The sequence below is a fragment of the Typopeltis vanoorti genome, chromosome 8, assembly GCF_054136105.1.
Source record: "Typopeltis vanoorti isolate ZY-2024b chromosome 8, IOZ_Tvanoo_1.0, whole genome shotgun sequence".
Classification (NCBI taxonomy): domain Eukaryota; kingdom Metazoa; phylum Arthropoda; class Arachnida; order Uropygi; family Thelyphonidae; genus Typopeltis; species Typopeltis vanoorti.
The window spans coordinates 53649425-53675276 of record NC_143556.1 but is presented as its reverse complement, the minus strand read 5'-3'; the positions used below and the strand labels follow the sequence as shown (position 1 = coordinate 53675276).

The window sequence follows — 25852 nt, the reverse complement described above, 5'->3', positions numbered from 1 at the left end:
TGCAATTCATATTTTTATTTTTCTTGGGTCTATTTTTTCTTTTATATGATTTTTGGTTTTTTCGCTGTTTAGTTGAGCTATCGGTTTTACTATTAATTTATAGCAAGGATTGTTTTCGGATTCGTCTTTGTTTTTAGCATTGTTTTTAATGACTTGCAAGGTGCTTAAGAGTCAAAGCCTGTATAACTGAGAGGAAACCTCCACATAGCCTTTAAAGGAATGCGGAGAACCGACCAGGGCTTCTGACCTAATGTCCAATCCTCGCCTTCTCGTGGTGCACTCTGTTAGGTATCTACTTGGATACTGATTGAACGACGATGGGCTGGCAATTTGGGATTTAGCCGACCAAATTGTATTCTTATTGGTTAAACCAAAATAAAAAATGATGGTACGACATGACAAAATTTCATGCCAGCTGGGGCGTAGCCTGGTTAAACAAAGCCCCCCATTGTTTTTGCCAGGGAACCAGGGCGAACAGTGAAAAGTCAGCTACTGGAACAAATCTGAAAACAAACCCCAACTCAACAACACCAGAGTTAAAGATCGGTACTATCAACGTAAGAAGCCTGAATGGCAAAGAAATGGAGATTAGGAATTAGATAAGTACCAGATCGACATAATAAGGGTGACTGAAACAAAAAAGACAAAAACTGGTGAGATCTTTCTGAGCAATAAATACAAAATGTTATATTCAGGCAATGACAATCAAGGAAAAGAAAGAGTAGCCATGGTATTCAACACAAAATACGAGGCTAATCTTCTTGAATGGCAATCAGTCTCAAGTAGAGTAATGTGGGCAAATATGAGAATGGGGAACTGGACAATGAGACTTATTTGTGCCTATGGTCCCACAGAAGGTTCTACTAAGGTAGAAGTGGAGGAATTTTTTGAGGCTTTAGAAAAAGCAACTGACACAATGAAAAAAGGAAAAGTTCATCCTTTTTGGGGATCTAAATAGCAGAGTAGGAAATGATTGTGAGACATACAAAAATATATTGGGAAAATTTGGAGAAAAGAGCAAAGCTAATAATAATGGCAAATATCTGTTGGATTTCTGCTCAGGACATGGACTGGTTATTACTAACACCATTTTCCAACATAAAAATGTGCATAAATTCACATGGAGAGAGGAGGTAAGGAATAAGAAAAGTCTCATTGACTATGTTATTGTTGATAGTGATGTTTTCTCCCGTGCAAGACACCAGAGTGTACAGAGGATTTGAAATTGGAAGTGATCACTATTTAGCCTTAATCAGGATAAATTGAATTTCATATTGAAAACATTAACATGTAAGAAAGTTTTAAAGCGAATAAAAATTGAGCAGCTCTCAGATGTGAACTGTAGACTAAAGATTATTGAAGAAAAAATGAAAGAGTTTGAGAACAGGAATCAAACCTTGGAGATTCAGTGGAAAACTCTGAAGAAAACATTGATTGATTCTGCCAGAGAGGCATGTGGTGAGGTTGTCTGCAAGGATAAAAAAAAAATCAGAACTCCCTGGTGGACACAGGAAGTTAAAGAGGCAGTGAAGGAAAAGAAGAAAGCATATCAAAAGTTCCTGTCAAATAAGTCAGCTTGTGCTCTTAGAGAATACAGAGACCAATTCAAGAATGCTAAACACTGTGTAAAACTAGCTAAACAAAAGTCATGGGAGGACTTTGGCAAGAATATAGAAAATAAATATCAAGAGGCGGCAAAATATTCTGGAGGTGGTTGAAGAAGCTTAGGAATGGAGGAAAGAGTGCTGTAAAAGGAGTTAGAGGTGATAAAGGTGACATGAAAACGGGAGAAAAAGATATCCTTGAAGTATGGAGTAATTACTTTGAAAAACTGCTAAATGAAACAAACAGTGATGAGAGCACAGTGGTAAAAAACACTTACCAGGCATGCAGTCAGGAATACATATCCATACTTGAAGTAGAAAAAGCCATCAAAGGCTTGAAATGTGGAAAGGCAGCAGGAGTTCATGATATTCGACCAGAAATGCTAAGTATGGTGGTATAAGGGTCTTACAGTGGCCGAACTGCATAGTTCAGGAAGCCTGGACAGAGGGACGAATTCCCAATGATTGGAGCAGAGCTCTCATAGTACCCATATATAAAAAGGGAAATAAAACTGAATGCGAGAATTACTGAGGTATTTCCCTACTGAGTGTTCCTGGCAAGATCTATGCAAGTATACTTGAGAAACGGTTGAGAAGAATTGTGGAAGAAAAGCTTGGTGAAGAACAAACTGGATTCAGGCCAAATAGAGGCTGTCAGGATCAGATCTTCACTATACGACAAATGGTCGATAAAGCATGGGAATATAACAGAGATCTGAATTTAAGTTTTGTCGATTTAGAAAAGGCATATGACAAGGTGCCAAGAGAGAAGCTATTCAATACGCTACAGTTATATGGTGTCAATGGGGCATTATATCAAGCAGTACTTAGTCTTTATTTGAGTTGTAAGTCAGCAGTTAGAATTGAAGGAAGTACAGGAAGATGATTTAATGTTAAATCTGGTGTGAGACAAGGATGTACATTATCCCTTCTGTTATTCATTATCTATATGGATCACATTATGAAGGAAAGTGGTATATGATATCAAAATTGGAGATGTTAATGTCAGCTCTTTGCTTTATGCAGATGATGTTATACTTCTAAATAAATCTGCTACAAGTCTGCAAGATTCTCTGACTAAATTGAATAGCTGTTGTAATAGATATGGTATGAAGGTCAGCAATAAAAAGACAAAGACAATGAAAATAGGCAGAATCATTGAAAATGTCAACTGTGTTGTGAATGGAGAACCTGTGGAACAAGTGAAACATTTCAGCTACTTAGGCACGATTTTTACTGAAGATGGTAAATTAAATATAGAAATCGACAACAGAATCAGCAAAGCTGGTATGGTAGGAAGTCAATATGAATAAATTCATATGGAATAAGAGAGAAATTAGTCAGAACACTAAATTACCTGTATACAAGACAGTGTTCAAACCAGTTTTAACTTATGGATCTGAGAGCTGGGTCAGAAGTAAAACACTTGACCAAAGACTAGAGACTGCAGATATGAGAGTCCTGAGAAAGATTAGAGGCATGAACAGATAGCATCAATGGCAATATCATATTAAAAACGAGGATATTAGGAAAGAATTTGACATTGTCCACATCCAGGAATGCGTCAGCAGGGCTAATCTCAGGTGATATGGTCACTTAAACAGAATGGGCGAAGAAAGGTTAGCAAAACAAGTGTTCTCTGCCAGGTTGGCAGCAAAACGACCCAGAGGAAGACCAAGATATAGGTGGATCGATACGTTACAAAGTGCCTTAGACGATAGAAATATAAGATCTGATAATGTTGGAGTCTTGATAAGTAACAGACTGACTTGGAGGAAAATTGTAGATAGGAAGTTAGTAATGATGTAGTTTTTTTCATGTAGTACTATCATATCCTGTACACCCCTTGAGGGTACATGGCAAGAATTTGATGATGATGATGATGATGTATAGCTGAGTTAAGTTAGCCTGTCCCTGCTTGTTTACAGCAATCCCTCAATTAGTGCGCCTAATGCATTCTTTAAAACAGGCGCATTAATCGAAAACACACTAATCGAATATAATAACCTATGGGAAAGTGTATAATTTGTTCCTCAGATTTCTTTTTTGACCCTTTAATTTTTTTTATAAAAGAAGAGCCTCTGCTAATAATGGCTCAGTTAAGTAAGTGTGAGCACGGTTAGTAGTTGGAAGGGGACCAATCGTTCGATGCTGTTGGCACACTCTCCCTCGATGAGTCTTTGGACTCCCTGGAGGTGTCAAATAATAATAATAATAATATCTCAGGGCCTAGTTAAAGGAAAACCATGAAGCTGAAAGACAATAAAACATTTTCAGATTATAAATTTATCATTCTGCTTCTTAACAAAGAATTGAGCTAACATAGTTGGCAGGTATTCCGTTTCTTTTTTTCATACAACTGACAGTATGGCCCTATTGCCTCTTCTGCAAATTTTACTGTTTCTCTCTTCACCAGGATCAGTTTCTAAGCATTGCTGCTTAAAAACTTCGATTGTACGAAAACTATTTTCAGATTGTTTCTGTGAAACCTCTTTGGGCTTGTCAGTGATTAAATTTTCTTCATATACTTCAGGATCTTTCCGCTGTGTATCTAAATTTAGCAGGTCGGAATCACTCAACTTCTCAGAATGAGATTTAATTAACTTAGATTCATTTGAAAAGCCTAAAGCCTCTAAAATCATTTGCACAATATGGAAGAATGTACTTCCAAACTGCTCGCATATTGCTAGCAGTAATTTCATTCGACTTTGAGACTTTATAACCAGGCTGAGATTTCTCTGATTTGGCTAGAAAAGTCTTGGAAAGCATTTGCTTCCAAAAAAAGGCATTTCATCGACATTAAATATTTTGATCACAATAGTCTCCTTCTTACACAATTTTCTTCAAAATCTTTGGATATCTCCTTATCTGCACTTGTAGCTTCTCCTATGATTAGAACATTATGTAGGCTATTGCTCTTTTTGAAATGCTCAAATCCAGCATTAACGTGGAATTCTTCTTTTCCATCATTGATAGTTCTTTCTTTCCAGGTTATAAAGAGACAGTGCTTTGATTTAATAAGACCAGTGTTTAGCGGGATCTGTTTTTGGTTACAATCTTAGATCCATATAAAAAGAAGTCTCTCTAATTCAATCATTATAATACTTTGATTTAGAGTGCATGCATGATGAACTTGAAGCAGCCTTACCTTGCTCTTTGTATTCAGCAGTTGATTCCCCATTTTTGTGTTGTTCTTGTCTTATCTTTGCTCTGGACTCTCCTTGTTCATTTTTCTTTATTATTTCAAGTTTTTCTTCCAATGAGATTTCTTTTCGAATCATTTTCACACTTCTATTTTTTGCTCACTAATTCTTTTACTCATGATTAAAGGTTAGGAAATAATTTAAAATAAATAAGTAAGGAAAACAATTGCACGTGATATGATCAGCAAAATGCTGTGTGAAGCAGATGACATAAATTTTGGCAGTAAATTTGCAACATAGTGTGCATGGAAATAGTGTAGTATGCCATTAAAAAATAACTTTATAAAATGTTTCATCCTGGTAAGTGATTTTTTCAATAGTTAGCCATAAAAAATGTATAGATCGAAAATTTTTAAAATTATAACATTTATTTTTAAGATGTATATAGGTGCATTAATTGAATTTGGGTATCGAAAAAAAATTATGCACTAATCTAGGGATTGCTGTAGTCTGTTGTTCTATCGATACTTTAGTTGGATTTTTCATTTTATTAAATACCTTCGTTAGTTCGCTCACTGCAGTTAGAAATGGTTTTTTAAATCATTTCTTAGATTGCCACTTACGTTGGCAATGTTACGCAGCAAATCTAGGGCTTTTTCGAACTCTAATTTGTCCCATGCCGCCATCTTAATATTACTTAAAGTTGTGTATTATAGCTTTCCTATTGAATTGCTATGCTTTCTAAGATACAAAGTTTAAGATAGTGTACTTAGTTTTCCTGCTTGTTCTTAGAAGTAATGCTTCCATTGAATTAGGCTTCAGAAGGTTGTTTCTTGTGTCCTTTATACCTCCCAGTGGCAGCAGTTGGGGGGGGGTTAGTCCTTGAGGTAGCTGAACAATAGATAGTCTGACCAGCAGTATTCAGTTCAAAAAGATGGAATAAAATTTCAGTCATACTTTCCTAGAACTATGAAACTATAGTGTGTGTGTCTCTGTGTGTTGTTTTCAGCACTTGTCAGCCTGATCTGAAGTTTATCCTTGCAATTTTCAGCAACATATAAGTTGTACTTGTTGAAGTTAAATTTATTGTCTATTTTTACTCCTAGATATTTTTAACTTTCTGGCTACCTCTAGAACTTCTCTTCATAGGATGACCTTATAGGTTGTTTTGATTGTTTATGTTCGATGTGGAGCACTTAGACTTGGTGTTATTGAAAATAATTCTTTTCATGCACCCACTAAATTTTAAAAAATTCTTTATTGTCCATTACTTCTAACTGTAAGCTGCTATGTCCCAAAATCATCACATCATTGGCAAAAGCCAACTTATTTCAGTTTTTTCTTTCTTTAGTGAAAGAAAGTCTTAATAATGAGTCTACTTAGATGTTCCAGAAACCTGATCCACAGTAAAAATCTTGTGGGCATCTTCATGTGATTTCTTTCATTACATTTGTGGTTTTTCAGTATCATGGTTGCTTTTCTGTCTGTAAAATAACTTTTTTGTAAGGTGGAATAGGTTTTTTCAACATGTAAAATATCTTATGAGTGATTGTGGCCACCATGCAGTATTGAAGGCTCATTGCACAGCAAGTAAGATTATTAGCAAGTCATTTTTTTGCTGTAGATTGTCTTGCATGAACTTCTTAACCCTCATAATAGCATAACTTCTTAACCTTCATCTACAGTGATAGAGGTCGAAATGCATATTGATTGTTGCTTAATGGGTCTCTGGAATAGACAAAGTGCACTATTTGTTTCTCAGAAGCTTTTCTTGTTCCAGCAGCATTTTTGAGACTAATTAGCCTCTATTTACAAATTTCATCAGATGCTTCTTTTCCTGGTGTGATTATGGGTATAATTTTAATGTTTCATTAATAGAGGTAATCGTCCTTTAAGGCATTCGTCGTAATCTGTTCTTATAAATGTGGGGAATTCGAGAAATATTCTTATGAGTATGTTGCTAGTTATCCTGTCCTCTCCAGGAGTTTTTCTTGGATCCATTGAATTAATGTTAATTCAATTTCATTAGACATAATTTCATCTGTGTCTGTCTGTTCCGATTCTTTATCTGTATGTTTTGTGGATTTCTTTATCTTTTGATTCATTATCAGGAATAAACTTGTTTATCATAGTAGCTACAGTTTCTTCTGAGTTTTTAGTATAAGAGCCCTCTATTTTTTTTTATTAGTAGTTGATAATATGGATGTTACTTTATTTTTGTGCTAATTTATGTGCACCGTTCTAAGGATTCAATGCAGTCAAAACAGAACAGAAGTTTTTCAACAAATTGTTTTTGCATTTTTGTAATTCGGATTAATAGCTGTATTTGGCTGTAATAATTCTGTAATCTACTCTGCTCATCGTCAGAGTGCATTAACACGTTTTCTTAAAAACTGTTAGTTCATCATTCCACCAAGGTACTGATTTTCTGCTATCTATCTCTAGCTTCTTAGGTATCCTGAGTGTTTGGTTGCTGGATTTTTCAGACAAGTAAGTCTATACTGGCTTGTTCTGATACCCAGAATGCATCTAGGTTGGTTTTCTTAGTGATATGCTTTAATTTACTACCATGATTTGACTCGTGTATTCAGGTTAAATTTTTGTTGCTGATGATAAAACAATTTGCAGTGATCAGAACAACTTTCTTCTTTCATCTCTATTCAGAAATCTGGGATAAAATATCATTTGCTATTGTCAGGTCAATGAAGCTGCTTCCTCTGACATTTTCAATTAATAGGGTATTATGTAGTATATGTAGGAATTTGATGTTAAAAATTCTTCCAGATTTATACCTCTATTGTTTGTGTTCTCATTAAACCATAAAAAGAATGGGCATTGCAAAACCATGATTGATAACAAAATTCACAATGTTGCCCAATTTTTCTAAGTCATATTTTATATCACTATGATAGTCTAGATACATACTTGCCCCAAAAGTTTTGATGCCACAGTATGTAATTTCAATAAGTACATAGTTCCCGTTGCTGTAGTGAGAAATTAATGTTGCCTTGACTTCAGAGTTGACCACAAGAATTGTGCTGATCCTTTGGAAAACATTTTACAATTAGTTGGAAAGCTGCATAATTGATATTGTAAGGTTCTTGTATTAATGTTAATCCTATATTTCTCCTGTTCATGAATTCTGTTAAGTTATTTTCAGCCTTGATAGAGCATTGAGTATTTATTTCTGCTAACTTTATTGTTGCTTTCCATAATTGGTATACTGTTATGATTGTTGCAGTTTATACAGTTCATCTTGGACTCATTTTGGGGTACTTGCTGAGCTTGTGTTGCTTAGAGCAGAACAGATAAGTGATTTTTCATTTGGCTGTGTCGTGTATGATGAAACGTTGCGTTTAAAGCACCATAGAATACTTATGTAGTCTGCGCAATGGCAAATTCTCCACAGCATTTTAATACCAGTTTTCAGCAGTTTTATCCTCAATGTTGGATTGACTTTAATAATTGGTTCCTCTTGTTAGTTTTGCTATTTATGATAAATTTTTATGCAATTTTTGTATCCTTAATGAAGAACTCTTTGTTCTGTAAATGTATTTTTTATTGTGGATTATGGTCAGAAGAAAAATTTGAAGAACACTTCACCATTCATTAAGGAGAAACTGAAAAAGAGCACTTATGCATTCTCTTAATGAGGCTTAGTGACATCCATTATGAGATAAAATATCTCTCACCATCTTCCATGGATCTCTTTCTTTCCTAGAGGGGTTCCAGATTCATAGTATAAGGCAATTGTCATTGCCTTTCCTAATCCAGGAAAAGATCTAACACAGGCAAACAGTCTAGCAGTTGTTTAGGATATCGGTTGTTGGCCACTTTGTTAACATGTTCTATCCAATATATATATATATATATATATATATATATATATATATATATATACAGGGTGTTCGGGATAAATTTGACAGTTTCGTAAGGAAAAAGAAAATCTTCTTTGTATCTATTAAATTTAATGAATTGACAAAAAAACATTACAGGCAGAGTTAATTACAATACTATCAACAAGATTTACTCAAAATAACCACCATTAGCATCGATCACAGCTTCAATTCTGCTTCGGAACCTCGAACAAGCTGATGCTACAGTCTCCCTGGGAAGGGCCACAAAAACTGTTTTAATTTTATCCATTAACTGGGCTTTTGTATTACTGGAAGTGCGATTGGTGTCTTTTTCAACTGCGCCCCATACAAAATAATCCATGGGGTTAAGGTCTGGGGAGTTTGGAGGCCAAACATTTGGACTGGTGAAGTCGTAGAAATTTTCAGACAACCATTTTTGACTTTTCCCAGAGGTGTGGCAAGGAGCCCGAATCCTGCTGCCATACATACGGCCTACCATTGGCTACCCTTGTTATCCAGGGCTTGACTACAGTTAGCAACTCCACGAACAAAGCCCGAATTCCAATGCCAGGGTTCTTCAACACCTGTTCCTGCAGATTTGCGAGGAATTCTGCTGTACGAACGCAATCAGATCGTCTGCTAGGGATCTTTCTTCTTGCTACATCCTCGTAGTCACCATTGCAAGTCTCTAGTTCATGCCTGATTGTTTTTACTGTATTCAGGGAGCATTGGGCAGCAGTCGTAATATCCTTATTTTGATGGCGGGCACGAATCATCATGATACAAGTTATTCTCTTCCATGATTCAGGTGGGTTCCAGCTATCCATCCTTTCTGACATCTTGTATATGAATGAAGAAGGGTCCAAACTTTTAAATGAAGAGAAGTGTGTGTTAATACATGTAACTTACGGAAAAATATAATTAATTATAAATATGTCAAATTTATCCCGAACACCCTATATATATATATATATATATATATATATATATTTGTTTAGTCTTTCTTCTATTAATTTTATTTTTAGTACTTTTAAAATATCTTTTGTCTAATGTGTATTTTGTGGTTTATTCTCATGAATCTCATTTCACTTATTTTATGCTGTCAACAATTTTTTCTTAAGTATCTCCCATGCAGTACTGACCTCCTCTTCATTCAAATTCTTTCATTCATCATACTGCTGCAAGCTGGCATTTGAGTCTATGATAGTCACCTGCCCTATAATTTCACATAAATTTCTTCTGCCTTGATACCATTACATGCCTATTCATCGTCCAAGTCAGGACTTCATGGTCACTCTTACCAACTGAGACAAGTATGACATTTCAGTCACAATAAGATCCTGATGCTATGACCAAATCCAGAGCTCTTGATCCTGGTGTCCCCCCACCCCCGTCACATGCTGGTGGGGGGAACACGAGAAAGTCATTCCTCAAGAAATCCAAAAATTCAGTTCTGTTAATAACGAACATTGCCTCTTCTGGTCAGTTTATATTGCTATAGTTGAAGTCCCCTCCCCCCTTAATAATCACTCGCTTTGCACTTGGTGAACTAATGTACCTTAACATTTCCTGTTCGTGGCCATCTGTATTCCCTAGCCCATAACTCCCACTAAATATCTTGTTTTATAAACATTTGTCTCACACCATATACTATCATTAGATTCATTAACACTGGTGTTCTCCTCCACTCTGTATCATACTGGGGCAACACACTCAGTATCTTTCCTTGGACACATTTTTGCTGCACTATCCTTAACATCACCCTCAAATCTCACACTACATGTGCTACCTCTCAGGTCATTCGTACCAACCATTGCTATCATCTTCTCTACATTTTCAGCCCTATTCATATTACCACACTTTCTATCATTCTGCCAGGCAGGCACCCCTCTGGCATTCTATTCGGCACATCCCAAATCATCAAATCCCTATACATGATACTCGTACTCCAAATAGATTCATTCATCCTTCTCTCTCTCATCCTTGTATCTCTTGCTTCCATGCTCTCTCGGCATTCTTCAATTTCCTCTCTTCCCCTGCTTTCCCCCTTCTCTGAATCGATACAGTGGGATACAATTCTGAGACAATAGAATCCTGACAAGACCACATAGTCATACAAAAAAAAAAAAAAATTTAATTTTAATAGCATTTGCTACCAGTGTAATAATTTCTTTCAGATTATTCCATTCTTTCTGTCTTCATTTTCTTGAATTTTTTCAAATTAGTTATTCCTCTGTTGGTGTAAATTTCTTATGCTTAGATCATTTAGTAATCTTACTTTGTAATTTAATTTTGTTTCTCTAGTTTTTTTCTTTCTTTATTATTATTTTTTTTCATCGTATTAACCTATTTGGCAGAAACCGTAATTTTTTCTGAACTAAATAATGATCTGTATCTATTTCTAGTCCTGTCTTAACTTAACCATGTAGGAAAAGGCTTGCTGCATTTTCATTTGCTATAAAGTAATCTATTACTGATTTTTGTCCTCTTTCACACCATGTATATTTTTGTTTATAGAATGTTCGTTATTTTTAATAAATGCATTCTGTAAACTTAAAAAATATATTTTATGATATTTTTATATATTTTATATATATTTTTGAAGAGTAAGAAAGTAAAGATTGTGAGTCTGTCTGCTGCCGAGGTTGATCAAGCAGGTATCAGACCTGGCAGCCACCAAGGGCCCCAAGCTTCAGAACTTCCAAAACTGGAAAACTATTACTACAACTTTGTCTGGCCAAATAAATTACATCGGCAAATTATTGCAATGTTTTGAAATAAAAATATTAAATCACATTGTGTGTGTGTGTGTGTGTGTAATTTTTTGTTATAGTGAAGCCATAGTTCTATTTACGGCATATACATATATGAACACTTTTTTTTTTTGTAGGGACCCTGTAAATTTTACCACCCAGAGGCCCCCCCCCCCAAGACAGTTTAATCCACCCTTGGTCTGCTGCCTCGGTATGATAGGATAGAATTGAGAAGAAGGGCCATGATTGCCAACAAGTCAATGAGAAGATTGTGCGGGAGGAATGTTGTGCAGTTTATAGATGTGTGCAGTGAATTTGATGGATGTAAGGACCTGTATATGCCTGATGTACTGCACTAAAATGGTTTTGGAGTTAGGTGCTTGGAGAAAGTGTTGTTCAGTGAGAGTTTGGAATGAGTGCAAAACCAGGGAAATTAGAGATATTAGGGGGGAAGCAATCAAGCATGTGTCTGGCCACTCCTGAGATAGATAAGTGCGAGAATGATTATGAAGAGCTGGGTGCAGTTTCCCAGGTTTCGAAACTGAATTGTCAGGTAATGACATTATGTAAGGGTAACTAAGGGCCCAAAAGGATGTTGAAATGCATACACAAATGCCCAAAGCATTAGAAATAAAGGAGAGGAGTTTTTAGCATTGGTTAGCTCAACTTGGCCAAGTTGAGTATTACATTCTATCCCTGTAACTACATCAGTCAGAGAATGATGTAGTTACAGGGATAGAATATAATGGATATTGTATTTTCAGAGAAGATAGAAGAAATAGGGCAGGAGGATGAATATCATTAATGATAGATGAAGCACTTCAACCAACAAAATAGAAATTAAGGAACGACCAACAAGTCAAAGATTAAGGAAGATTTTCGATCTGATAGAAATGGTTCATTTGCGGCTGTCCGGTGTGAAACAGAGACTAATAGAACAAAATACGTTGTTGGTTGCTGCTCTAGACTTGTGGGGCCAGAAGAAAATGTGGATGACGTGCATCAGCAGATTAGCACAAGTGCGGGCCAAGCAATTATCAACTATAGTGATGTAGATTGGAAGAGTACATAACAAAATGGATACGGAATTATCTGAAACAGCACATGATGGAAGGGACCATGGTTTGAAAGTGTTGATCTGGTAATAGTATCAGAAGATCTATCTATAACTGCAGTGACTCTACTTCCAGTTGGGAAAAGTGGCCATGCAGTCATGTCCTGGGAGGTTGCTCAACATGTGGAAATTTCAGTCACAAAAGAGTTTATGCAGAACTACGAAGCTAGTGATTATGACAAACTTGGGAGGCAACTTGGAGCAGTACCATGTCATAAGAAACTACATGAATGAATGTCGTTAGTGCATGGGAAGTGATCAAGGATTTTTGACCAAGGCAGTATCAGAGTGCATATCCAGGGTCAGGAGGATAAACTGAGTATGGGTTAAGTGGATGACCAACAATATAAAGCAGGAGCTGCAATAAAAGAAAGCATTGTGGAAGGAATATAAACAAGGTGATCACCATGCCCATGAACAGTATAAAGCAAAAGCAAGAAGAGTAACTGATATGGTTAAGGAAGGCTAAATCAGATTTTGAGAGAAAATTAGCCAATCAGGCCAAAGTAAATTCAAAAATTTTTTTGCTGCGTAGCAAATAAGAGAAACAATGATTATGGAAGGATAACTTTACTCATTGCTGATGGTAAGAAAGTGACAGAAGCAGAAGAAATAATTCGGTTACTAATTGATCACTTTGTAAGGGTTTATCATCCAAATGGTGACTTTTTGTAGTTACTGAGGTAGATGAGCTGGAGGTACTCAGTATATTGAAAAATATCAGTGTGAATACAATTAGTGGACCTGGATGGTATATATTCTTGTGTGCTCCAAGAATGTGTAACTGAACTGGCAGTTGTTTAATCTAAGATTCAACTCTGGCAATGTTCCAAAGGAGTGGAAAGAGGGGTAAGATAGTTCCTTTACATAAAGTGGCTCGAAGACGGAAGTAGCAAATTACAGACCAATTAGTATCTTTGGGGGGTGGTGGTTAACGTATTGGAAAAGTTGATTAAAAGTAAAATTCAGGAATGGGTAGATAGGTATATGATACTTTATAGTGTACAAGAGCACACACATTTTGTATATAAAGTATATACAAGTGTGTGTGTCCTGCCTCAGTAATTTATTCATATTTTATAATAAGGTGACAGCAGAATTGGATAAAGAAAATAGATGCACCATGATACTGCTGGACTTTGCAAAGGCATTTGACAGAAAGACTAGTGGAGTGCCCCAGGGCACTCCACTAGTCATTACTCTTTAGTATATTAATGATATGGCAGAAGATTTGAAGGGAGACATTCAGTTATTTGCCAATGGTGCAAAACTAGGGAGGTCAATAGTTAATAAATGTGATGAGGATCTTATAAGATGATTTAAATAAAAGCTAATGCACTTCAGGATGAAAAGATGATACACACTTTATATCATATTGATGATCCTAGTTTACAGAAAATTGATGAGGCTAGGGATCTAAAGGTGATAGTGGATAGAGATTTGAAATTCGGAGGATATATTGCAAGAATTGGCAAAATAGCTCGGAGGATTACTTGGATGCTGAAGAGCACATTGGCAAGTAAAGATAGGGAGGTTATCCCTCTTTATAAAGCTATGATTCGGCCACATTTTGACTACTGTGCACAGATCATCTGCGTTTCTTGGGGATCGGGAAGATTCAGAGACAATTGACCAAGTTGGTGACAGGTCTGTGGAATGTTTGCTATGAGGATAGATTGAGAGTGTGTAGGTTGCAGAGTTTAGTTGACAGGCAGAAGAGAGAAGATATTATAGAAACTTATAAGTTAATGAAGGGATACTATAAAATTGACACAAGAAATTTTTCAATACATGGGGAGTAGGCAGAAAACAAGGGTCACACTTGGAACCTGTCTAACAATTTGGTCAGTAAGGGTGTGCATACTAGGTTCTTTTCTTGAAGAGTTGTGAATGAGTAGAGTGGATTGCCAGAGGTTGTTGTTGATCGCCCCAACAGTAAATAGGTTTAAGGAGATGTATGATAGATATTGTGTTAATGGATAAAGTGGGTCTCCCGCAATGAGTCTTTTGACTTCATGAAGTGCCCGTATAAATAATAATAATGATATAATATGAATGTAAATTTTTATATTTATTATAAGTTGTTTTCCATTTTATTTATTTATTTTTTTTTTTTATTGTTGATTCTCCAATGCCTTTCTATTCTGGCATTAAGATCTCCAGCTATAGCCGGAGTATTATCTGTTATATTATATTATGTGTTTTATTTATTTTTTGATATACAGGTAGTCCTCGACTTATGACATGTCTGTCATAAGTCTATTCTGACGTAAGTCGAGGACTTGTCTTGATTTGTTTGATTTCTATTATGATATTTTCATAAGTTAGGTTTCTGTTTAACGTTTCTATAAAACAGTTAAAAATGTATAAACTTACATAAACATTTATAAATTATTTATTAGCACATATACATATAAATGCAAAAGTAAGAAAGAAAATTTTAAGAAAAAAATACATATCAAAAATGGTGCACTTACTTTAATTTGAAATTCTTTTAAATATTAGTTAACATAAACAAAAAACTTATTGACGGTGTCTTTAATTAAACAGGTGAGTAACTGTCACTCATTTGGACGATATGGTTATTTCTCGTGATCGGGAGTAGCTTTTTTAATCAGGAAATTAGTTAATGTTGTCTGTTGGGTTTTTTCTTCATATATTTCACGATAACATCTGACTGCTTCTCAAATTTGCTTTTTGACTTTGATGAAGCAATCAGTATCTTGATCCATATTTTCAAGTAGCTGAAGTCCTTGATTTAGTTTAGAAAATACTTCAGCTAATCGTTTTACAGTAAATATTTTTAACGATTTCTCTTCATCTTCCTCATTATTCCTTTCTTCTTGTATAACTCTTTCGTTTTGGAAAATCAAGTCTTGATCAGTCAGTTCACCTTCTTCATGATTGCTAATTCTTCTATATTGGTAATATTGATTTCTAGATCCAGTTTTCTTGCAATTTCAACAATTTCTTCACCAATTTGTTATAACATATTATGCTCATTGTACTCTTCGAGTATCTCCTGCAGTAGTAACTTCTTCCAAATTCCTCACATACATTGTTCTGATACTTCCTTCCATGAAGTTCCAATGTTCAGGATACATTAGTTAATACGATAATTTTTCCAAAAATCATGTAACGTTATAGCATCATTGTCCATTGCTGTTATTGCTTGAGAAAATGTCGTTTTCAGATAATATGGCTTGAATGTAGCAATCGAACCTTGATCCATAGGTTGAATTACAGCTGTTGTATTGGGCAGTAGATACATCACATTTATATATTCATTCAAATTGCCGATGTGAAGAGGATTCCCAGGAGCATTGTCAAGCAGCAATAGAATTTTAAAAGGAATGTTTTTTTCAAGACAGTAGGTACATACTTCTGGAATAAAACAATTTAAGAACCGGTCTTCGAATAAAACAATTGTCATCCAAGCCTTAGGATTACTCCTGTAGTAAACTGGCAACTTATTCTTGTCAATGTTTTTCAAAGCTCTAGGGTTTTGTGAACAGTAAACAAGAAATGGTTTTAATTTAAAACCAGCAGCATTTCCTCCAAGAAGAAGCGTAATCCTATCTTTAAATGCCTTTAAAACCAATATAGCTTCTCTGTGAATGTAAGTTCATTCTGGCATTCTTTTCCAGAACAGTCCAGTTTCATCTATGTTAAAAACTGCTCTAGCAAAAAGCCTTCATCTTTTATCATCTCTTTCAGATTTTCCTTGAAAATTTCGGCAGTTTCAAAATCGGAACTAGTAGCTCCTTCCATTATTCGTATGTTATGTAAGTTAAATCAGCTTTTGAATCGATAAAACCGACCTTTACTAGTGTTAAATGTATGCTTGCTGTATTTATCTTCTTGTTGTTTCCTTAAATTGTCAAATAGGCTTTGTGCTTTTGTTTGAATCGTAAACAAACTGAGAAGAATATTCTTGTTGATTTGATCATCTATCCATATCATTAAAAGCTTCTCCATTTCATGAATTGGCCCTTCTCTTTTTTTCATTAAAATTGTACATTTCATATTAACTGCCCTTTTAGCTGCCTCCATTATTCTTGATTTATCTTTTATAATTGTTGAAACAGTTGAATGTGATAGTTTTTCATCTCATGCTATTTCACTGACTTTCTTTCCTTTGTCATATGCTTTAATGACCTTCATTTTAGCATCTAAACTTGAAGCTTTCCTTGCCTTTTTTATGTTGGAATTTTCATCAGGTTGTATTACTTCTTTTACTGGACATGATAGGGTTACGACGAGATACAAAATATGCAACAAGAGAAATGAACACTTCGACTGCTGATTAGCAACTAACTTGCCAAAGGCTGTGATAAGTTAGAAGCAGGTGAATCATAGCAGCGGCTATTGCATATTGTTGATAGGCTTTGCTTGTCAACTAATGGTGATGCTGTGGTATGTATACAAAAGCAGTGTGATATGTATATGCTGGTGGCACGAAGTTAAACTAGAGAATTTTTAATAATTTTAATAACAATTTCTTGGGACAACATTCATGTTTTGGTTAGGAAAGAATTCAATATGAATGAATCCTTTCTAAAATAATAAGGGTTTTTCTCCTCTCTCAAAAACTTGCTTTTCTTCTCATCCTACCTTACGAAACAAACAGCCTAGAAGACTCATGTTCTAGAAACATATCTGTGTTTGTGATCTTAGTTGCCTCATAATAAAAATAAAAGCCTCATTTAAAAAATGCTTCTCCTGGCATCTGAATACAATAAAAAAATATATATATATATATAAATAAAAAAAAAAAAAAAAAACTGCAAAGATTAAAGAAAAGTAAGTTACTTGACTGAAATTGGAGGATGAAAGGACATCCATGGAAGCTGAAAACGGATGCAGTCATCGGGTGAGGATAGATTTTTTTTCTCATAGAAAAATTTGTGGCTTTCCTTTGGAGGTTGTGAGGGCAAATAGCTTGAAGGAATTCAAGAGAAGGTATAACATGGTGTGAGTAAAATGTTGCCTACCTTCATAAGTCCCTAACTCCCTGTAGGTTTTTTATAATAATAGTAATTCACTTATTCAGAGCAGTAGTTTTAGCCTGTTGTAAAAAAAAAATAATAAATAAATAAATAAAAAATATTCCTATTTATCTTCCTCACATGGTGTTCCCAATTCTATGATAGTTTAACACAGCTAAGTTTTTATTATTACTGGCTTCCTATCAATAAATTAATTTGTTATAGCTCCAGTATTATCAGATGTTATTTTGGCATTTTAAAATGCTCATAAACTGTAGATTTTTTTTTCCATTGTTTCTAATCCTTTACCCAAGTGTAAGCAAACAGTCTGCACATGAAGATATTTCTCATGCAAACGTTGTTTGCCAACACTTGGGTAAAGGAGTAAAACAAGAATATAATTTCTTGTCCAGTATAATGCACTCTTACTTCATGAATCAATCTAGGTTTGGATTTTTCAAACAAAGAATGAGAAAACCAATATTTGGTATTTTTCTTGCCATTCTTGAATACTTGTTTTGCTAAACTTTCTATTCTTTTTAAGTTATTATCATCTTAGATAAATGCAGAAGGGATTATGAAAGCAGTGGATGGGAAGAATGAGAGGCCACCCCTGGAAGTTGTGTATACTTATGGTGAAAATTGGTGTGAGGAGTAGATTTTGAATAGGTAGTGTAAATGATTTCTAGATTCAGTGTGTGATATACAAGTTGCTAGTCAAATGGGCTTTCCATGATGAGTTTGACTCCACAGAGGTTACTGTAATATTAATATAATTTAAAGAATGGAAAAAAAAAAAACTTCCAAATATTTTTCAGTTTAACTTATTTTATACTAATAAAAGTAGCAAGTTAAATTTTCTTAACTGTATTTTGTTATTTCTTTAAATTATCTATTTGAAAATATTCTTTTTTTTTTTCTAAAATGTAACTATTTTCCTTTCTCTGATGCTCAATGTGATATATAAATATAAGTAATTAACTTTTAATTTTAGGTTTGGAATGCAACATATCCTGCTACAGTAAAATATAGTGCAGATATGAAGGCCTTCAGTTGGAATTATACACAGTTTTCCCAGTTCAATGAATCAGATACGCTACTATTAGTCTCAGGAGTACACTTTGGTGCCCATACTGCTTCTGGTGAAATTGCAGTATTTAACCTCCAAGGTAATTTCATATCTGTTTAATGTATATTATATATAATGCTGCAGTTTTTAATTCTACTTCTCTCTCTCTCTTTAAATATTAGTAACCTTTTATGTATAAATCCTTTCTGCTCTTCTGTAATCAGCAGGATATGAATATATGAAAGTCTGTTTCACTATCCAAAAAGTATAATAGATGAAACTGGCACTTTGCAAAGATGAGAAAAACTATATGGTCTTTCATTTCCTTTGTAGACTTTCCAATAAAATGCATCTTTACTATCTGACACTACAGATACGAGAACCTCAGTTGGAAATGTACCAAGAAGAGTCAATTTATGTTGAAGGGAGAAAGAAACAAGGTGATGTACAACATTCAAAATCACATGCTTTATACATAAAATTTTCCAACTGTTATACAAGCAAAATAGTTACCACTTTAAAATATACAATGTTCATAAAAGAGAAGTTAATTTTTCGCCGTGCAATAATAAACAACACATCCCACAATACGGATTGATTACCCTATTATCGGGATGGATTCTCCGCCTTCTGACATGCCCAGAAGCGTCAAAGGGTCTCGTATCAGTGGATGTACAGTAACGTGTTAGGCCAATGAGCCAAATGTTCTTTTTCTTTAAGATTTTTTATTTTAGCTTGTGAAGGTTGACATATAAGTATGACTTTATTATGTGTAATATTCATTATATCTTAATGCCAATGAACATTGTCAGCTTCCCACAAAAAAAAAAAAAAAAAATGCAAGATTACCATCTGTACAGGAGAAGCATTTTCAATTTGAGCTCCGTCAGTAATCTTTCAAGCTATAGTAGTTGGTAAAAGTTTTCTGACTGTTTTACAACATAATTCAGTCATTTACCTTTGACTCTGAATAGACATCTAGAATATATTGTTCATATTAAAATTCTTCGCAATTGCCAAGCATTGAGCTTAATCCATACCCCTGGTGAACAGCCTGAAGTGACTTCTCAGTAACTTTTACAATGGCATTTATTCATAATTCCACAAGAACTAAATAAATGGAAGTTATTAAGCTGCTGATATTTTGCTGGATTTCAAGCAGTATACTTGTTCCAAAACACAAGGAAGTAATAATAAAATAATTGTGGGCACAGTTCCAAATTGTAATGGACATCATCCAAATTTTTGATAATTTAATACCGCTCTGCTTGAAGTTCAAAGAGTGCTTCATTTCAAAAATACTGAAACTGATTCATAAATAGTCACTGACTTGCAACAGCTTTTATATAGTACTGTAATTTTCTTCATTTAATTCTCTATGAAGGGATTAAATGTATTATCTGCTAGTTCTCATTTTGCTGCAATTGAGAGCACACATTGATTTCTTATATTCTTCAATGAAGATGTGAATTAACAGTTCATTTTTGTCCTCATGAACAGTATGAAGTCAGATAAGAATGGGGACCAGCATGGTATAGAAGGCAAAATCAGATTATGAGAAGAAACTAGCCAAGCAGGCCAAAAGAAATCCCAAAGAGTTCTTTCTCAATGACAAGTAAGAAGCTATGGATGGATAACTAAGAAGTGCTGATGGTGGTGACATGACAGAAGCAGACAAAATAGTGGAGTTGCTGCTGGCATTTGACATGACTGGTGCAGGAACAGAGTTGACGGATTCTTAGCTTCTTAGGATATTGCAGAATCTCAACATAAATACAGCCGTAGGATTAGATGTGATATCGACTCATGTTTTATGAGGAGCAAGGGAACTGGCAATGCCTCTGGCTAGGCTCTTTAATTTAAATCTCAACTCTGGCTGAGTTCCAAGGCAGTAGAAAGAAGACAAAATTCTTTTGCAATAAGGGAAGCTAAAACTGTAGTAACAAATTATAGACCAATCAGCATCCCAGGAGTGGTGGTGGTAAAAGTACTGGAAAAGCTGATCAAAAAGAGAATTTAAGAATTGATGGATAAGAATATGATACTCCGAGGGTGCAACATGGCTTTGTGAAGGGTTGGTCATGTCTTAGTAATTTACTAACCTTTTATAATAGTAGCAACTGAGTTGGATAAAGGAAATGGCTACATGATGATTTGGCTGGATTTTGCATAGGCATTTGAGAGAATACCTATTTTCACATTTTATTATTATTATTACCCCAAGACCCCATGGAGTCAGACTCATCTAGGAGGTCCTTTTATCATACACACACAGCTCATCATACTGCACCTTAAACCCATTCAAATTCTCTGCAGACACCACACTCTCAGGCAAGGCATTCCAATCATTCACAATTCTGGGTGCAGAAAACCTGGTTCTCCCCTGATCTCCTACTGTTTTCTGTAGAACCTCTCCAACATTGATCCTATAACAATCCCTTACTGACTTGTAGGTCTCTATCATATCTCCCCCTCTTCCTCCTATCCACTAGACTCTATAAATTGCATCTTCTCAATCTTTCTTCATATTTGATATTCCAGAGGTCAGAAACTACCTTAGTCAGTCGCCTCTGGACCCTTTCCAACATCTCTTCGTCCTTTTTGAAAACCAGGTGACCAAATCTAGGCACAGTAATCCATGTGTGGACTAATCAAAACCTTATACAATGGAACAAGAATCTCCCTACTTCTACAAGTTAGTGTCCTCCACATCATACCCAGAAGTCTTTGTGTTGTCTTTGCAATTTTGGCAATGTGTCCCCTAAATTTCAGATACTTATCCACTATCGCCCCTATATTTCTTATTTCTTCTGCCACTGACAACACATCCCCACCAAGCATAAATTCTACATCCCATCTTTGTTTCCCAAATTTTAAAACCTTACATTTTGCAACATTGAACTCTCATCTCCATTCCTGTGTCCAATCACTCAATATATTCAAGTCTTCTTGTAAGGCCACAAACATCTTCACTATTCTTCATAGTTACTCCCACCTTTGCATCATCTGCAAACAATTGAATATCTCCATCCAAATCTTCACCAATATCATTAACATACAAGTTAAACAGTAATGGCCCTAAAACAGACCCCTTAGGTACACCACTGGTGACTTTCCTTTTCAGGGATATTGCTCCCCCATACACAACTTGCTGATGCCTATCAGATAGCCAGTTTCCGATCCAATGCACTAATCTAATATCCAACCCCATCTGCTCTAGTTTGATTATCAACTTATTATGTGGTCTCAAAGGCATTTGAGAAAATACATATTTTCACACATATATCTCTTTTTAGCAGAAAATTCTGTGTAGCAATCTCCCAGGTCAAGACTACGTGCTCACTTCCTCCAAGTGGAGGTAGTGTAGCTTGATTGGTTATTATTAAGTTCTCTGATACTATGACCAAATCCAGCACTCTCAAACCTTATGTTTCCCTCAAGCCAGCAGAGAGAAAAGACCCAGAATAAGATTTATGCAGACATGGAATGATGCCAAAGTACTAGCCAGTGATTGAAAGACAGCATACTCTTTGTATTACCTTTTATGCTTCAGGTAAAGAGAATCTTTAACAAACAAATTGAAAGAGCCATAAGCAATGAATTGAGTGAACAACAGAAAGGCTTCAGAAGAGGTATGGGAACCATTAATGCTATCCTGGAACTAAAAATACTAATAGGAAGATCACTTAAAAGAAATAGGAACATTTACATATGCTTCATAGACTTTCAGAAGGCCAGGTAAAACTTAATAAAATGTTCAGTATATTAGATAAATCAGACATAGAAGATCATGTACTTAAGATTATTACTATTATTACTATTACTATTATTACTGGCAACTCCAGGGAGTCATTAGACTCATCGAGGGAGGCCCCAAATCATATTCATTACAACTATTTGACATTCATACAGTATCTATCATACCTCGCCTTAAACTCATTCACTGTCACAGCATCCACCACAGACTCAGGGAGCGCATTCCACTCATTCACTACTCTAAAAGTAAAGAACCCAGCTCTAACACCTTTACTAACCACACTTTTGCCCAGTTTCCATGGATGTCTCCTAGTCCTCCCACAACCAGCCCTGTTCTCAAAAATATCTTCTGAATTAATTTTATAGAAACCCTTCAGTAATTTGAATGTCTCAATCATATCTCCCCTCCTCCGCCTATCAACCAATTTTTGCAACCCACAAATCCTCAACCTGTTCTCATACGGTTCATTCCACAGACCTGCTATCATCTTGGTCACTCGCCTCTGGATCCTCTCCACCTCCTCCCCATCAAGAAGAAACCTAGGTGACCAAATCTGAGCACAGTAGTCTAGATGGGGTCTTATCAAGGCTCGATAGAGAGGAACAATAACCTGCTTGTCTCTGCTTGTCAACGTATTCTTCAGCAACCAAGTGATTTGATGAGCTGTTTTGGTCACTTTTGCAATGTGTCCCCTAAATTTCAATTCCTTATCTACCAACACTCCTAAATCTCGTGCCTCATCAATTTCCTGGAGCAGGGTTCCACCAATGCAGTAAACTGCCGCCAATCTTTTCCCCCCCAAAATGCATAACCTTACATTTTGCCACATTAAACTGACATCCATTCTCCTTAGCCCAGACCTCCAATCTAACCAAATCATCCTGCAAAATTTTGACGTCATCTGCATTCACTATTGTCCTACCCAACTTCGCATCATCCGCAAACAAATGAACTGTTCCTCTCAGATCATTTCCTATATCATTTATGAACAAATTAAACAGCAGTGGTCCAAGAACAGATCCTTGTGGCACACCACTAGTTACAGGCCATCTTGTGGACTCTACTCCCGAGTAAACCACTCTCTGATATCTCTCCGTCAACCACCCTCCTATCCATCTCACCAACCCTATGTCCATTCCCATATGCTGCAATTTACTGATTAGAATTCCATGTGGAATCCTGTCAAAGGCCTTGGCAAGGTCCAGTAGGATCACCGTAAACCCATTACCCTTATCCAGTTCAGCCGTCACTGTGTTATAATACGTGAGCAAGTTACTGAGGCATGACCTACCCTTCACAAAACCATGCTGTCCCCGATACAGTATCCCATTTTCTTCTATCCAATCTTGTATTTTCCTCTTGACTATTTTCTCTAAGACCTTGACAATGATTCCTGATATGCTAATCGGTTCGTAATTTACAACAGCAGTCTTGGAACCACCTTTATGCAGTGGAACTGTTTTCCCCTCTTTCCACCCGCTCGGGACTAACCCAGACCCGAGACTCAAATTAAACAAAATGGTCAAGGGTACTGACAATTCTTTAGCTGCTTCTCGTACAACACGAGCTGGTATACCATCCAATCCCACAGATGTATTGACATTGAGGTTATGCAATAGACTACTCACCTCCACTTCATTAACCACAATTCCCGTATAATCTACTGGGTTATTCGTTTCTGCAATGTCACCACCTGGATGATATACTTTTGCAAAGTGCTCACTCAGTAACTCAACTATCTCAACTGATTCAGTTACCTCCCTACCATCGGCATTCTTTAAAATCAATCTGCCATGTACATTTTTCCTTTTACTTGCTACATATCTAAAAAACTGTTTAGGATTCTCTTTAGCCTACATGGCCAATGTTCTTTCGTAATCCTTTTTTGCTTTTCTTACCACACTCGTCACCCTTCTGGCCTGCGCTTTATACCGTTCATGTGCCTGCCGGTCACCCTTCTCTTTAAATTCCCTCCATAGTTGTTTCTTTTTTTGCAACTCAAGCTTAATGGTGTTATTCATCCATTTAACCCCTACTTGATTTATTATTCGGACTCTAGGTATACAGTCAGCCATTGCTTCATGCAAGCACTTCTTAACTACCTCCCATGCACTATCAACTTCTAGTCCTTGCAGTTGTACATGCCATGGCACTGAACCAATCAAACTCCTAAGCTTGTCATACTTTCCCGCCCGATAATTCCACATGTACCCTGTCTTAATTGAAAATTCTACACCTTTAGCCACCTCCCAAGTTAAGACCCTATGATCACTCTCACCGATTGGTGGCAATGTGGTCATATTTGTTACAGCCAAATCCTCAGATGTAATTACTAGGTCAAGCACTCTCTGACCCCTAGTATTTTCCATTACATGCTGTCGCAGATAGTTATCCCTTAATAACCGCATAAAATCCAGTTCCTTCCTCTCGTGTGTCCTTTCCTCACTCCAATCAATGCGACCATAGTTGAAATCTCCCATAATAATCACCCTCCTTCCACCCATTTCTTCTATTTGCTTGTGCATACTGTCACCACCATCTTTTCCATCACCTGGTCTATAGCAGCACCCAATTGTATATTTAGTTCTGCTAGCCACAATCTCACACCAAATGGCCTCAAATGTGCTCTTTTCTCTATCCTGCAATTCAACTTCTATTCTCCTTGGCTGGAGCTCATCAGCTATCATCAACAATACTCCTCCCCCCATTTTATTCTCTCTGTCATTCCTGAACACACTATACCCATCACATTCAATCCCACTAGTTATATCATCTACAGTCAGCCATGTTTCACTAATACCTATAACCTGTGATCTGGAAGTGCCAACCATGGCCAAAAACTCTTCCTTCTTGTTCCTAATACTCCTAGTATTAGTGTACATGAATTTAAGACCCCCATTAGCCCCAACCCTACCTTGATGCCTTATATTAACTATCCCACTCAGATTTGTTGTCCTTATTTGCTCTGGCATATTATATTCATTCTTACATTCAACTGCCTCCATTATAAAAATGATTTGCACCAAACAGAAAATGCAACTGTTTAACTCTCAGACTTCTGAAGTGAAAATAAAAAGAGGAGTTAGACAAGGTTGTATCCTTTCACCAAATCTATTTAATATCTATAGTGAGATAGTGATGAAAAAGATTGAAAAACAAAAAACAGGAATTAGTATCAATGGTATAAAATACAACAATCTTAGATATACTGATGATACCATTCTAATAGCAGAAAACAGAATCAAATTAATCAAATTACTGCAGCTACTAATTGAAGAAGGTAAAGAATTTGGATTAGATATTAATGCAAAAAAACCCAAATTTATGAAAATCTCAAAAGAAAGCAGATCCGAGCCAGAAATATTCATAAACAATATGAAAATTGAACATACAACAGAATACAAATATTTAGGCACCTACTTTACTGCAGATGGAAAGCAAGATAAAGAAATAAAAATAAGAACAACCATAGCTACAGATGCATTCTGGAAAAATAAAGATCTGCTCAGAAGTTCTGTGAGTATCGAGACAAAGAAAAGAATGATAAGAACATTAGTGTGGCCAATT

At 35.8% G+C, this 25852-nt stretch overlaps 1 protein-coding gene across 2 annotated transcripts in view; it reads left to right on the top strand.

Annotated features, from left to right (window-relative positions):
• Fbw5 (F-box and WD repeat domain containing 5) overlaps positions 1-25852 on the top strand; it is a 120270-nt gene that overhangs the window by 29584 nt on the left and 64834 nt on the right. For both annotated transcript variants that reach the window (XM_090397235.1, XM_090397234.1), the window contains exon 4: positions 18454-18628. In XM_090397235.1, the coding sequence (XP_090253361.1) occupies positions 18454-18628 (175 nt within the window). The remainder of the gene's footprint in view (positions 1-18453; positions 18629-25852) is intronic.